At 35.2% G+C, this 14,428-nt stretch overlaps 1 protein-coding gene across 1 annotated transcript in view; it reads left to right on the forward strand.

Moving 5' to 3' along the window:
• Positions 1-14,428, forward strand: part of LOC110097285 (putative hydrolase C777.06c) — a 37,584-nt gene that overhangs the window by 5,872 nt on the left and 17,284 nt on the right. Inside the window, exons 2-3 of the mRNA XM_020823567.2 lie at positions 1,938-2,073; positions 5,057-5,184. Of these exons, the coding sequence (XP_020679226.1) occupies positions 1,938-2,073; positions 5,057-5,184 (264 nt within the window). The remainder of the gene's footprint in view (positions 1-1,937; positions 2,074-5,056; positions 5,185-14,428) is intronic.

The following is a 14,428-nucleotide window of genomic DNA, read 5'->3' on the forward strand; positions in this document are numbered from 1 at the left end:
GCCTAGTAAGCGTAGGAATTGAGTTAACTTTCTATGCTCCTGATTTTCTTGTTAGTGTAGGGATTTTGTTGAACGCTACTATATTTGCTTACTATTGTGATTCTAATTATTTGATAGTCCAAGCGTTTGGCAAGTGGCTTAGCCTAAACGTAGGCACCCATCTCTTGTTTTCTATTATCGTTTTGACTACTAATAGTTTTAATCGTAATTGTTTTATTCAATAAATTGTGCAAATTCTTATCTCATACATTTAAACATTTTAGTCCTGCATCATTAAGTTTTATCTTAATGAATTAATTAAAAGTTTGTAGGGGGCACTAACTGATTGTTTTTTTTTTTAAATATATTTACAATCTCAGACAAATAGAGTATGCAACAAGTAGAATTTTTTATTACTTAATATTCTTGTTACATACATATATAAGTAAATATATATTTGTATATGTTGCGCGTGCGTGTTATGTGCACATGCATGTGAGTTTGCATGCTTGCAGATTTCCTTTCGCTTGATCTTTTGAGAAATTGATTCTATCATGTCTTTAGAGTGAAGTGGTTTGGCTTGTTGTTAATTCTTTGGCATACCTATTGATATAAAAAATGAGCTTGTCCAATATAACAATAAAATTATGCAAAAAGAATTAATTATTGCAAGTGCATCATACATTCAAGTTTTCTTCTAGGCCTCATCCACCTTAACATTCAACTCAATAATAGTTCTTCTAACCATTGCCTTTGATGCTTGGAGATATTTTTTGGCTTGGAAATGACTATATTTAGTTGCTTCTAAATAATCATTCAGATAAAGGTTAGAATGCATTGTTCCCAACAACTGGTCTCCATAATACATTACAATTATTTCATTAGTGTATTTACTAAAATCTGACTAGTTAGACTGGGAGCAAGTAAGGTCAGCAATATGGATATTAAGAGGGTTGAAATTACAATTCTAAAATGAAATGTTGTAAAATGTATTAACTGTTGTAGAATATCCATCTTTATTCAATTTCAGGATATTTTGAATTTTCTCAGTATATATCTTTTGTTAATCCTTAGGCATATTTCCAAAGTAAATTTGGAGTTTATGAACTCCTATATTTATTATAAGTCAGCAAATCAAGGTAATTGCAAAACCTAGGTTTCTTCAAGATCACTTTCATCAATGTGTATTGTTGGATTTAGGATTACAAAGGAAAGAGACCTTTCATCTTACTTTTTTCCTCATCCTTTTGATTCTAACTCAAATGGATTACTATGAGAAGCTTCTTTATTCTTGTCCCTTTCATGCAAATTCTCAAGGAGCGCGCCAATAATCGGATAAGACCAGTAGCTGTTTTTATTTCCTTAGAAGGCTTGTCTGATGAATTTCTTTTTTTTTTTTCATTTAGGTATCTCAAAAATCTCCGAATAATAATCATCAAGATTGATAATAGGTTTTCTTTGGGTTAAGAGGGAAATCTCAAGCCACTGCAATCTGAGCCAATGTTCTTAATTTTCTTCTTTTCAATTCTATCTTTAAGAATAAAGTCTGATTTACTTCTACAAAAACTGAGATATCTTCATATGATTTCTTAAATAGTCGTTTCGCATCTAATTACAGCTGAGACAATTGTGTAACTCTTCTTCTCAACTGCATCTCTACTAGTTTTCTCTTAAGTAGATTTCTCCTGGCAAGCTAAATGGGCTTTCTTGTAATGGTCGTGTCGTGATATTATATTAATTATAGGCTTAACCTACAACGTTTAAAGTTTTAGCTTGATTGTAATCAATGTTTAATAGATAATGAGTTTCAAACATAGTTCATGTTCTTTGAAAGTTTTTGAATCTTTATTATGTTATTCGAAAGACTAGAAATTTGGTAGAAAAAAAGGTTTTTCAAGAGATCCCTTTATTCTTTCGGAATCTTAATATGTTCTTTTTACTCTCTTTTGCTTTTACAGGTGCAACACTTCTCTCTTGATTGATTATGTTGATGAAAATGGCGCCCACAAGTATATATTGATTGATGTTGGTAAAACATTTAGAGAACAAGTTCTGCGTTGGTTTACGCACCATAAAATTCCTTGTGTAGATTCCGTGAGTAAACCTTCTATAAATTATCTATTATTATACGGGCATATGCATAGCCTCACATTTGTCATTTTTTTTAGCCTCACATTTGTCTAATTATATATATATATATTTGTGTGTTTGTGTGTTTTGCACAATATTAAAGATAGTGCTCCATTTTTTTTGTTATGAAGCCTAAATCAAATCTAACGGCTGGAAGACAACCTATCTTCCTAAAATTTGGATGACATATTATTCATCAAATATAATCCAACAGATCCAATAGTTAGCGAAGAAAACTTTCTAGATCATAGAATTTGAAGAAATTAATATACCAATCTCAGTAATGAAGGAACTGATTTTTTCTAGCTACGTATCTCGAGCTTATATTCATAAACATATTTTAACGTAAAATCAGTTGTCTTTTTGTAATTATACTTTTTAAAGTGATTATTACCATGTGAAAGTATTATTTTACATATAACCATTATCTACAAATTTTTAAAATATTTAAATTCATAAAATATGTCAAGTAGATTTTATAATCCTCATTTTGATGTAGGACTACAATGCATGCAATAACTTGAAAAGAACTTGCACGATTTATTGATTAGAATAATAAAGATTAGAACTATTAGCAAATAAAACGACAAAATAAAACGTAAGAGCTGTCACTCCTGTTTAGGCTAAGTTACACGATAAGAGCTTTGAATCATCAAAATAATATAGGAAATCAACAACATGCAAGTATAATAGCTTTCAACGAAAATCCCTAATCTAACAATAAGATTAGAAACAAATGAAGTGCACTCAATCCTTACGTTTACTAAGCTCGATAGAGTTAGGCGAACATGATCTCCATGACTAATATCAAATCACAAGGAAGAGGGTTAGACTTTAAGAAATACAAGAGGAAGATGAGAAGACCTTCGTCAAGGATCGGTTGTAATCCTTCACTGGATGGTTCCAAGTTGCTCTTCAATAGCCTCGACCAAAGTGTCCAAGCCATGTGCTCTTTGTACTATTCTACGGTGTGATCGATGCGCGGGTTGACGTCGAAGAAGGTCGAGTGCAGGATGCAAACAAATCCTTGCTCATCGTAGGAGAGGCTGTAATCAAGTTCCGGATTGGCCATGCTTTTGTTTGTTGTGTGTAGTAGTATCGGCGACGTCCTTCAAGGCTCCTAGATCTCTTGAGAGAAAGAGGATCCTCACATGAAACAAGAGAGAAGGAGAGGAGAAGGGTTCGACCAAAAGGGGAAGCCACACATGGGGTTAGGGTTAGGTTAGAGGAAGTGATTAAATTCAAAATTATGAAATAAATTTCATATTTTGAAATTGAGAGGAAAGGGAAATAGAAGGGGATTTTAATTCCCCAAATTGGGGGTGGGAATTAATATGAGTGAGAGAGAGAGAGAGAGAGAGAGTTAGGCTAGGGGCGGCGGCATGATGGGAGGTGGGGATGAGGGATTTATTTCCAAAATCAATTGTTTGGTTTTGGAAATTAATTAGGAGTTATGGGCTTTGGAGATTTCGGCCAAGGAGGGATGGGGGAATTTTGAAAATCTTTCCAAGAGAGGAGATGGGGCTTTAGGAAATAAATCCCCAAATCTGTCCTAATGGGGCCGGCGGCTATGGGGGTTAATTGGGCTTAATAATGGGGGGGGGGGGGTTAAAGCTTCTTAGTTTGGGTTTAAGAATTAAGAAATGTTTTAATTCTAATTTGAATTTGAAATTCAAATAGATGTAATTTAGGAACTTTCCTAAAATAGATTTAGTAATTTAGGAAAAAATTTAAATTTAGAATTGAATGAATTTGAATTCAAAATCTGCCCAAATTAGTTCAATCCAAATTAGGCAATGGAAATCAATGGGGAGAGGGGAGCTAGGGCCGGCAGGTTGAGTGGGCTCGGGTATGGGGTCAGCGGCTAGGTGGGGTGTATATGGAGCTCGGTTGAGTAAAGTGAAAGGGCTTGGGGAGGGAGAAGGTATTGGGTGTGATGATGGCCGGTGGTGGTGGGGAAGGAGGGAAGAAAGACATAGAAGATAGAACCACGAACTCGACTCGTCTAAGTTGGTGGGTGATGCATAATTCTCCCTCTCCTAGGGACCTCACTTCAATCTCTCAAGCTCTCATGAGAGTTCAAACAAAGAGAAGCAATATTTTCAAACAATCATTCATTACCTTCAAAAGAAGAACACTAGGGCTAAAATAGCCTCGTACAAAGACTCACAAAAAAAAGGACGACAATGCCCCTAGGGCTTAATTACGACCTTCTTTAATAAAAGGGCACAACGGGAAACTAATAAAGCAAACTAATAATACAAATACAATATGACATCGTAAATAAGAAAATACATAAGACAACTCAGAAATACAATGACTCAATCGTGACCGTAGATCGACGGTCACGTCTCTAATAGACTCTCCACGATCTGATGTCCTTATCACATTTCAATCTTTTTTTTTTCCTCTTCTAAATTACTTTATACTCACAATTTTTATCTTTGGAATGATTTTTTCTTTTAAATTTCTAACTTTATAATTATTTTTTGAAGTTATACGTTAACATCATCTTTGCAATGATTTTTCCTAGGGTTAGGGGGATGTGTTGTTCGCTAAAATTAGATTGTTCTTAAGGTGTTTAAGCTCTAGCCGATGGCTAGAGATTTTGGAGAGCCGGATCTTCCTCTCCAATTGAAGATCTACTTGTATCTTGTTTTTTTTTTTTACTAAAACTTTTAATAAAAAAAATTCTTGTGTGTTCTTGTTTTAGTTTTCTTGTTGTTGGTTTTCTGAGATTGCTGAAATTAGATTTTAGCCAAGCCTTTTCTTAAATTTTTGTAAGCACTTCCTATCAAATTGCTATGTCTGCATGGTGTTGAAGTGATGGCAACATATTGCTGATGAACACTGATTCAACAATCAATGATGGTAAAGGGAGATCGTTGATATAATCACAAAGCTTTTATTTTGCTGACATATATTCTACTGTTGTTGGTGAGTGCAGATCATTTTGACACATGAACATGCAGATGCTGTACTAGGTTTGGATGATATCCGTGCAGTGCAGCCATTTAGTCCAACAAATGAAATAGCTCCAACTCCGATTTACCTCACTCAACATGCAATGGAAAGGTGCTTTCGATTTTTTATGAGTGGTCATAATTATACTTCGTTATGCTGCTTCGTCACTTTTATATTAAATTCTATTAAACCTTCATGACGAGAATATTCATGTTACCATATATCTGATGATAAGTCTAGTCAACCGCCATCGTGACATTCTGTCTGTAGCTTAATGACATAACAGTTAAAGTAAGGACTCAGTTCCCGTTTGCTCTTGTGATTTTTTTTTTCTTTGAACCTAATGTAGGCTTCGTACTTACAATATCTACCCTATGTCTGTTTGTTGGGGACAGGATCAATCCTACTCCACCCCTTTTCCATTTCCTCCAATGATCAAATTCGTGAGTGATTGTAGCCTGAAACCAGATAGGATGACATGGGCTTCGTTGGCTAACTTTGGAATTAGATGTCGCGGCTTTTATACCTATTGGGCAGGTTGTAAGTATAAGCTTTTGCATACATTTTATACCTATTTCAAAAGTGTTGTATGCTAGAATATTTGCTGCACTAGAGAGAGTGTTGATAATATTAGTTATGCACAGAAATCTTTTACACATGCAAATAAGAAGTCTACAACATTAAAGAGGAACAAGATTTTTTTTTTGTTAAAAACTTAAGATGGGATTAATCATGGGGCCTAAAACAATTGAAATAATTTTACCATGTCAGCTGAAGATCATAGTGATTTATCCTTCTCCACTATCAGATGAGTTAGTCTTACAAGACCTAAGTCGTAGGGGTTTTTTCCTTCTTTGATTGTTGAGAATGTTGGAGAGCTGTGGTGTTGACCAATAGACAATAGGGGGTCATTTTTCCTTGATGTCATTTGATGGTGGTGATCATAGTTTTAAAAACCAGATCGGACTACTTTGAACCGGTCAGATGACCGGTCCGAACCAACTTAAGAACCGCCTTTGCATCAAATCAGGTTGAATCGGGAGGAACCGCCTGTTCAACCGGTAATCGTTAAATTAATCCTTGTTTTTTAAAATTGGCCGGTTCAATAAATTTTTTATTTAAATAATTAAGCAAATTAATTTAATATTAAATATAATATTAAACTTAAAAAATTAATATAAATATTATTTATTAGAAGATTGTTTATTAAAACTCTTACATGAGCATTAGATATGATTAAGAATAGCTTCAAATATTCTCACATGACCCTACCACTCCATATGAGCTCCCATCATGATTAAAAGCAAAAGGTTATATAAACTATACAAAGTAAAACTTTACAAATGGCGTGAGACTAAAACCATACAAAGCAAAAAAGCTCTTTTTAGTTTTATGTTTGCAACACATATCTTTTTTTTTTTAAATAGTTTTTAATTATTTTTCATAATATGAATAATATTTATTTATTTTATAATATTTAATATTTATCTATTTAAATTTTTATATTTCGTTTAATTTTTTTTTGTCTTATATTTAGAATGATAACATCATTATTATGTTAATTTTATTAATTTTTAATAATATTATTATTTATTACATCATTTAGTTGGACTCCTGTTCGATCGGTCGAACCGTAAACCTCTCATTCTTCTGGTTCTTTGTCTGATCTGATTTTCACAACTTTGGTGGTGATAGACATCATTGTTAAATAATTAGTGACAACTGGTGTCAAGGTCGAGTGGTAATGATTGAAAGTGTCAATCGACAACAGTCGATGGTAGACAAGCAACATCGGCCGTCAACGGATCCGTTGACGGTGGCATTAGAGGTGTTGCTTAAAGATGATAGACACGGTTGCTCTCTTAGTTAAAGTGAAGGCTAGGGGATTAGGAAAGCCATAAGAGAAGTATGGATAAGTGAAAATACCTAAGATAACCACTTGGGATTATAAATGATGATTGATGCTATGGAATTTTTGATGTGAAACTAAATTCTATAAACAAGAATTGCAATTAAGATATTAATAGAAGTGGTGAACTTTGCTTTGCTACCAATAAACTCTTTGTTTGATCAAGTGAAGGTTTAAGAATATGACATTGAAAGATTAAGTAATAGCAGTGGGTTACAATTTGAGATTAGTAGGACTTGCAAAATAACAACGAACGTTTAGTAGGTAATGCAAATAGCAAATGTAACAAAAGCCTCAAGTTTAAAATCTAGATCATTCACCTAGAGATCCTTCACTCAATCTCTTGACAGTGGAGGTTAGCAGAGGAGAATTGCAAGCATACTTTAAGGATGCCACTATCAAACAAGTGATGCCGAGGGGACTAGTCGTCGGGGAAGAAATCGGAGGTGGAGGAACGAGTTGTCGTCCGGTTGTCCACTCTTCAAGAGACCTTTGTTCGTCGATGAACTCCGCTAAGTGGGGAAGGATGCGGTCCACGTACTCCTTGACGGTGTCTTCGGCTCCGAATCCGGGATCAAAGAAGGAGGATCGGATGATATCAATCTCCCAGTGAGAATTGGGAACGAGTTCGTCATCAACTTTTGGATCCGTCATTCATGATCACGAGAAGACTTTGTGTGTAGTGGGAAGTAGAGGTGGGGGATTGGCTACCTAGGAGCGGCGGCCAAGAGGAGGGGCAGTGGGGTTCTCGGGTGGGCTAGGGGAGATAAGGAGGGGCAGCTAGGTCTAAATAGGTTTAGATGGAATTAATGGAAAACTGAAATTAATTTCAGTTTAAGTGGAATTAGAGGAAAATATTGGATTTTGAATTTCAAATTCCAAGTGGGGTATGGGGAATTAAATGGGGGAATCAATTTGGATTCCCCCCTATGGCCGGCGACAATAAGAGAGGGAGAGGGGTTTGGGGAAAGGAGTTATGGGTTTCCTAATCCGTCTCGGCAAATTATGGATGAGGAATTTAAATCCAATTTAATTTAAAATTAAATTGAATGTCATTGGAAACTTTTCTAATTTGTCTTTTGACAAATTTGGAAATATTTGAAATTCAATCATTTGAATTTCAAAATTTTAATCATGTGGAGAGAGGGGAAGGGGCCGGCGGTTGAAGGTTGGGGAAAGGGTTGTGGAAGAGAGGGTGGCCGGCGGCTACAGGAAGGGCCGGCGGGTTGAAAGTTTGGGAAGGGAATTCGATGCAAGGAAAAATAAAAGAAAAGAAAGATACGAGAACCGCGAACCTTGGAATCCACCAAGATTGACGGGTATTGCAAATCACCCTCCTCGGGCTTCTCCTCTCATGAACTCACTAAGAGATCAAACAAGAACAAACTTTTCATTCAATAATTCATCATCTCTTATAATGCATGAGGCCTCCTTTAAATAGGCCAAAATAAGACAAAGCTAGAAAGACACAAACGCCCTAAGGGCTACACAAGCGACTAAATACCCACAAGGGAAAACTAGGAAAATAAAATGCAAGAATAAATAAAATACAAAACAAATCAGAAATAAGGCTCTGGATCGTAGCCGTCGATCTGCGTCTCTGACGCTGGTACACGTGTCGAAATCTGATGTTCTCGTCAATTTTCTATGTTCAAGAATCCTCTCTATGCAAGGTCCTCCTTAAATGTGTAAGAATATGGCTATCTATATATTTTTGGAATGGTCATTTTATTCATTTATACAAAAGAGTGCCCGGCATTTGATCAAACAATTTTGGATGTCTTTGTGTATTAATTAACTCACAATTGAGTGATCTTTGACTTGTTTGATCTGCCTCTTTAAGACACTTGCTTTAATTATAAGCACACAAAATTTGAAAGATGTTTAATCCCTCAAATGTGGTATAAATATTCAAATAATGTTTTGAGTTTTGATTTCTAGAACTCCCATCCAGGTTGTGAACCGTATTATTGCCTTTCAATTATAGTTTCTTCACCTTTTAGTAGATTCAACACATATTTGACGATGAAAATTTTTATTGAAATACTCTAAAATGACTCAAAATTATCTCCAATGGCTTTAGTGGGATTGAAATCAAGTACAAAATTTCAAAAGGTGGTAAGTCATTATTGAGTTATGTGGAGATGACAACGAAAATATATTCTTTCAAAAAGAATGGTAGTCTGATTGATAATTTGATTCTTTGTAGTTTTAAATTGATTTTTTTGTGAAACTTAGTGTTTTTTTCTGCACTTTGTTTATCACGTTGGTTGGATTTCTTTGCCTGAAGGTTCTTCCATTGTGTAAATTTTAGAAAATTTTTGTGTGAAATTATGTCATCTTGATATGTAATAAAATTTCTTATTTTTTAGAATATTCAATTCTAAATTTGTTATATTTTTGGAATTGATTAATTTTGTTATCAAATGGGGAGTCAACAAATTCTAGAATTTTTTTTTGTATTTTGCTTACATCACAAGATTCCATCTATAATATTAACTTAATTTGAAATATTGTCATTTGATAGGAAAAATAAATCTAAATTGCGACCTTTTTAATTTAGCCCATTTACTAATTGTGCAATAAGAATTTTTTTGACTCTGTGTTCATTGGAATCGGCTTAGATTTTTTTTATAAATGCTCCTATTAATGTGTAGATTCTCCGGTAACATTTTAATATTTTATAAGTTTTTAGAAAAAAATTATTAGGATTGTTAGTTAGCGATTTCTATGCCACATTATCATCATAGAAAAATCTATTGAAGGGGGTCAAATGGGGAAGTTCTTCGACATTCCCGATGTCATTAAAGCAAGAGGGCTTCTTGATTTGTGTATCTCATAATGTTTTGTAACCATTAACTTCATGCTATTTTTCAAATTCAAGATATGGGGGAAAATAACTTCAAAAGCCCTCGAACTTCTACTCAATGAACCGTGCAGGACATGCACCCCTCTCATGTGTTAAGAAAAAGTTTTTTTTTTTTGAATTTTTTTGATTGAACATTTCGTTTGAGTAGGTTTTGTTGCATGCTTTTATAGGTTAATGGTTAAGTGTAGCAGCTATTGACACCACTTTGTCTACCATCTCTGGTGATGACCTAACATTACTTTCCTAATGACATTGTGGCTCTTAACCTTAGAAAATTTGATTGAGCAAGCTCTCTCATCGAGGTATATTATAATTTAGAGATGACTTTGTGCATGGACTTGTGGTTCCTTGCATAATTTTGAAAATTTGAAAAGACTTAGAAAATATATATTTTCTTAAGGAGCAGACCTCTCTTGAGATAGAGCAAACATACTCATACTTTGGATGACTTATCCAAACTCGCAGGCGGGGACGTGCCTAAACAAAAATTACAAGTATGATGTTATGCGATTGCGTCAAACCCCCTTTACCTTTTCTAAATGGGTTATCTTTTTTTTTTTTTTATTTAAAGTTCATTTATTGGTTGAGTTGAAAAAAATATATATTTCTTAAGAAAGCATAGTGAAGATTATCCATGCAAATCATATGCACAAAAGAAATTTACAAAAATATGATATTTCTTGTGCACAATTAATGTAAACACATCATTTACTAAACCACCATGACATGTATGAACATAAAAGTAAAATACAAATGTCATAAGTATGACAACAATCACTTAATTACAAACCAAGTTTATAGAAAGAAAATAAGTAACCGAGTAATGTCTTTAATTATAACTAAGATTATGCTCCTGAAATGACGCAATTCATATAAATGAGATTTTTTCAAATTCTTCAACGGAAATCATCTTTCAAAAGGTTTACAAAAGAAAATCACCTTTAAAAGGTACATTCATTTGGCCCTTTTTTCTTTAAGATGAAAATCTTATTTGACTTTTACATTTTATTTAGATCAAATTACATTTGAAAAGAGAAAAAGAACTTTGTATTCCTTACAAATTAGCAAAGCAATTTATATTTCAACATTCAAACATATATTCATCACACAATGCCTTCATTTGCTTAATGATTGAGCAACTTGTTCTTTAACCATGTCTTTTTTTTTATTTCAAGGAGCTAAGCAATTTTTTTTTATAAACACCTATAATATTTTTTTAATTTTAAATTTAATGAATATTAATCCTCTTTTTAATGGCCCTGCATAAGCATGACCACATGTAGAAAATTTATTTAGTAATAAACATCCAGAACATTTCTAATCACAGAGCTCCTAAACATTTTTAATCCACAATATGAGGCTCGCCTTGAGGCCCACCTCAGCGCAATTCCAGTGAAAAATACCTCGAGGCTTATGTCACGAGTTTTTTTATGAGACTTGCGCCTCAGATTGGCTGAGGCCCACCTCACCTCGCTGGCATAAAACTTACGCCTCACCCTATTTATATATATTTTTTTAATTAAAACTTATATGAATCCTAAAGTAAAGCCCTAAACAAACCACACATTCATGCACCCCCAAGTCGCAACAACTCTCTCTCGTTCACCTTTGTCATAGCTACCACCGTCATAGTCGTCATCAAGGATCACTTGAAAGCCGCACACTACCTCCTCTTCTAAAAATTTTGGAGTACTAATCTCATCTTTATGTTGATGAAAAATATTTATAAAAGAGAAAGATATTTGAAATACATGAAGAAGAAATATATTGGGAGGCATTAGACTTCACAAGATAAAACAAGGGAGAGACCAATTTGTTATAATAATAACTCAAATAAATATCCCCTAAGTGATGACAGTACAGATAATTTTCTAGTTGTTGCCAACTATTTCAACCTTTTTTAAAAATTTAATGTAGATTAGTAGGGAATTGAGAAAGAAAGAATTTGGAGTTGAACTTAATGTTATATTTTTATGCAGTTTCGATATTTAATATTTGTTTGCTCATATAATATTATATTTCCATTATATTTCATACAATTTATCACTAGCCACTTTACGTCTTGTGCAATTTTTTGTTTCATATGTATCTCAATATGTTACTTCATAGTTCAATAGAAAGCAATCATTAAAAAAGCGGACGAGGCGTCCGCATTGAGTCGCGCCTCAAGTCGAGGCGGAAGTCATGTGTATCAGGGCTTACGCCTCAAACCATCCAGCGAAGCCTACAAATTTTTCGCACAAGGCGTACGCATTAGAGCATAATGCCTTGAGGCAGTATGAGACACCGCCTCGAAATTTTTTCTTCGGTATATATGTAAATACGACGCAGCCGATTCGTGCTCGTGTATTCGCGTATAGGATTAGAGCTTCCTGTGAGAATTGAAAGGCGAACTAGAGGCGAAGCCGTGAGAGAAAGAGACGAAGCTGTGAGGGAAGGAGACAAAGCCGTGAGGGAAGTAGACGAAGCCGTGAGTGTAGGAGATGAAGTCGGAAGGAGACGACGCAGGGAAAGAAATGAAGCCGAAGTTGTGAGTGCATGAAACATTCAGGCATCGGTTAGGTCGGAAGAGCAGGTACGCGGTGTTGTGGCCTTGACTTTGACGTGCAGTAACGAAAGCTTGAATAACTCCTGATTCGACTTTCTTTCATTCGTCCACTCAGTACATGCTCGGTACTAAGCAGGTACAAGCTTGGTACCGCTCAGTACATGCTCGGTACCGAGCCAGTACCGCTCGGTACCGAGCAATTACACGCTCGATACCGAGCCAGTACCGCTCGGTACCGAGCCAGTACATGCTCGGTACCGAGCGGTACATGCTCAATATTGAGCATATACAACAAGAAAAATTTCAAAATTACTCTTATAATATAATTTTGTTCCGGGGGCGCTGCCCCTGGAAACCCTTGTAGGGCCGCTGCCTCTTGACCCCGTGACCTGATCGGGCAGGTCGAACCCTGCCATGGGGCAGTGCCCCCTTGGACCCCCAGCAGGCTGGTATATTTTTGTATTCATATAATTTTATTATTGGTAGTACAAATAATTATTAAAATATGTCTTATTGTTAGCATGATTAGTGGCACAAGAAGGAAAGTTCATGTATGAAAATATGAAACTCAAGTTGAAGTGTCATGCGAAGGTGCAAAGAAGGGATATGTTTACATGAAATATAATTTACGTGAGAAACACATAACTGGTGGCGTCAAGAGATTGAAGGATCATCTAGCCTGCACTCATGTCAATGTGGGACCATGTGCAAAAGTTTCTGATGAGGTGAAAAAGGAATATACAAATTATTTAAAGAAGTTTGTCACCACAAAAGAGGTCACACAAAGAAATATGGAAGAGATGATAGGAAACTCTTCTTACTATGGATCATAGCATGAAAGTTCCAGTACTGAAAGCCATCTAGTTTCTTCTGACCGAGGTAGTCGGGGGCCCATGGATAGATTTATGCTAAATATTGATAACGATGAAAACATAAATACTCAGGATATTCAGCCTCCTACAGCTACAAAAGAACTCAGGAACAGAGTTTGTTTGGATATCGCCAGATTCATCTATAAAAATGGGATTCCATTTATTGTTGTTAGGAGTCCGTCGTGGATCAATATGTTACGATCTGTTGGAAGCAATGGAAGAGAATTACAACTTCCAAGCATATATGAGCTGAGGACTTGGATGTTGAATGAGGAGGTTAAGACAACTTCAAAAATTGTGGATGATGTTAAGAATACTTGAATTGAGACAGGAGTGACAATAATGTTAGATGGTTGGTCAGATATTCGACATAAAAGTATTATTAATTTCTTGGTCAACAATCCATATGGAATAATTTTTCTCAAATCAGTAGATGCTTCAAGCTTTGTAAAGGATGCACAATTATTGTTTGAAATGTTGGATGAAGTTGTGGAGGAAGTGGGAGATGCCTTAATAGTTGATGTAGACAAGGAATATAGGGGACCCTATATTTCTTGAACACAAAAGACACACAAGAAGAAAACTGACAAAATGAGAAGAACTTAAAACAAACTTTGTTAAATAAACTCAAACGACCCAAAACTTGACAAACACAACAAAAGATGCTAGGAGATTTTAAAGAAATAAAGAAACTTAAAAAGACGCTATCCTCAGACAACCGTCAGAGCGGGTTCCTCACATGCATCGAATTTGTAGGTTAAATAAGTAAAGTGCATAGAACTAGCAAACCGATGGTCCACCACTGCAAGATTGGCCCAATTCTTCAATAGATGCTTCAAATCGACTCTGATACGACACCCTAAAGTTGCTTTACTTTGAGAAGAAGGATACAGATGGAGTGGCACTTGCGGAGAGACGAAAGAGGTTAGAAGCCCGAGAAGAAAGGGTGGAAAGAGCCCGCAGGATTTCCGGAGGGGATGAGAAAAGAAGGTTGGAAAGAGCCCGCAGGATTTCCGAATAAACCCGCAGGTTAATAGCAAATATGCTCACAAATATCAACTGCCTTTTCCACACAACATCATCTCATTTTTATAGGCAAAGAAAAGGAATGCCAAAAGCCACCTGTCATTAATTTCCATTAGAACCAAAGCATAATA

The sequence above is a fragment of the Dendrobium catenatum genome, unplaced genomic scaffold (assembly GCF_001605985.2).
Source record: "Dendrobium catenatum unplaced genomic scaffold, ASM160598v2 fragScaff_scaffold_71, whole genome shotgun sequence".
Lineage (NCBI taxonomy): Eukaryota > Viridiplantae > Streptophyta > Magnoliopsida > Asparagales > Orchidaceae > Dendrobium > Dendrobium catenatum.